The sequence below is a fragment of the Sitodiplosis mosellana genome, unplaced genomic scaffold (genome assembly GCF_009176505.1).
Source record: "Sitodiplosis mosellana isolate CC-2019 unplaced genomic scaffold, AAFC_SMos_1.0 Smas_scaffold_7131, whole genome shotgun sequence".
NCBI classification, from domain to species: Eukaryota; Metazoa; Arthropoda; class Insecta; order Diptera; family Cecidomyiidae; genus Sitodiplosis; species Sitodiplosis mosellana.
The window spans coordinates 1,026-2,246 of NW_022602243.1; the positions used below are offsets into that span (position 1 = coordinate 1,026).

At 40.5% G+C, this 1,221-nt stretch overlaps 1 protein-coding gene across 1 annotated transcript; it reads left to right on the top strand.

Annotated features, from left to right (window-relative positions):
• Positions 1-268: 268 nt before the first annotated feature.
• On the top strand, positions 269-1,210 carry LOC129580158 (zinc finger protein 233-like; the record flags this gene model as incomplete). Its single annotated transcript, XM_055470363.1, has 2 exons — positions 269-405; positions 487-1,210. A coding segment is annotated over exon 2 (710 nt), but the record flags the coding sequence as incomplete, so codon positions are not given.
• Between the last annotated feature and the right edge of the window lie 11 nt (positions 1,211-1,221).

Sequence of the window (1,221 nt, forward strand, 5' to 3'; positions counted from 1 at the left end):
TTAATTTTTTCCATCATTTCTTTTCATGTTTTATTCAAACTGTATAAAATGTTCAATACGTGACATATGACATAATATGTATCACGACGCGAGCGCCACTTTTGCGAACCAACGCCTTTCCATTCACACACTGACAAGTAATCCACTGTATAATTGTGATGCGAAGAGCACATTTTCATCAATCACGCGATTTTCATTTTATCGCCAATAAATCGCGTTTAATATCAGTCATCCTTCTAAATTTCAGTTCAGAAACTGTATCATTCTAATTTTAGAGTAAAAATAATTTCGACCAAGCATTTATTTTCCATTTCTGCATAATTTTTTGGATTAAATTGAACAAATAACCTCATTGTGGGGCTGTGCTTTAAAAACAGCACATTCTGATTGAACAAGTCTATACGGGTAAATAATCTCAACCATTATCACATTTGATTTACATTTTATCGAAAATTAGTACAAAAATTAATAAATTCGTATCTACAGCATTGGATTTTGGAATGATGAACAACCAACACGGAAGTGAGCACGTTCCACTCAAAACGAAACCAAATGCTACTCGCACTGAGGCTATGGAAAGGGTGTCCGATGTCGTTGAAATAAAGAAGGAGCCAATGGTCAAGGAGGAACCAGAAGATCATGGCGAAGTATCTATGGTATCGGTGCCACGATCAAGCTACACTGGCTCTACAGTTGAATTCGATGTCGAAAGAGCAAACAACGAGCTGAGCATCGAAGATTTGTATTCAACGCATGCCAAACTGGAGCTCAAAGCAGAAGCTGAAGCCGATAGCAAGGTTGAATCGACGCAAAAAGGAAGCAAGCAAGCAGGTGGAAATGACACTTCGAAGGGAAACACTGCGAAGAAGCAACAGGCGAAGAAAGGTAGTGCGGCGAGGCCAAGGTCATCGGTTGGAAAGTCGAAGAAAGGGGAAATTGGATTGAAAGGCAGAGCCAAAGCGTTGATCAATGCTGCGCATAGAAAACAGTCTGCGGGAAGAAATACCAAGAAACAGCACAAGTGCCCGACGTGTGATTATGTCGCATCACGGCCATGCAATTTGAAGACGCATATGTTGACGCACACTGGCGAGAAGCCGTTCCCATGCAAAATCTGTGACAAACGGTTCAGAAGAAAATACCATCTTCAAAAACATTTGAAAACACACACCGTTGAATATCCGTTCAGCTGTTCAGTTTGTCTCAAGAGGTTCGAACGGA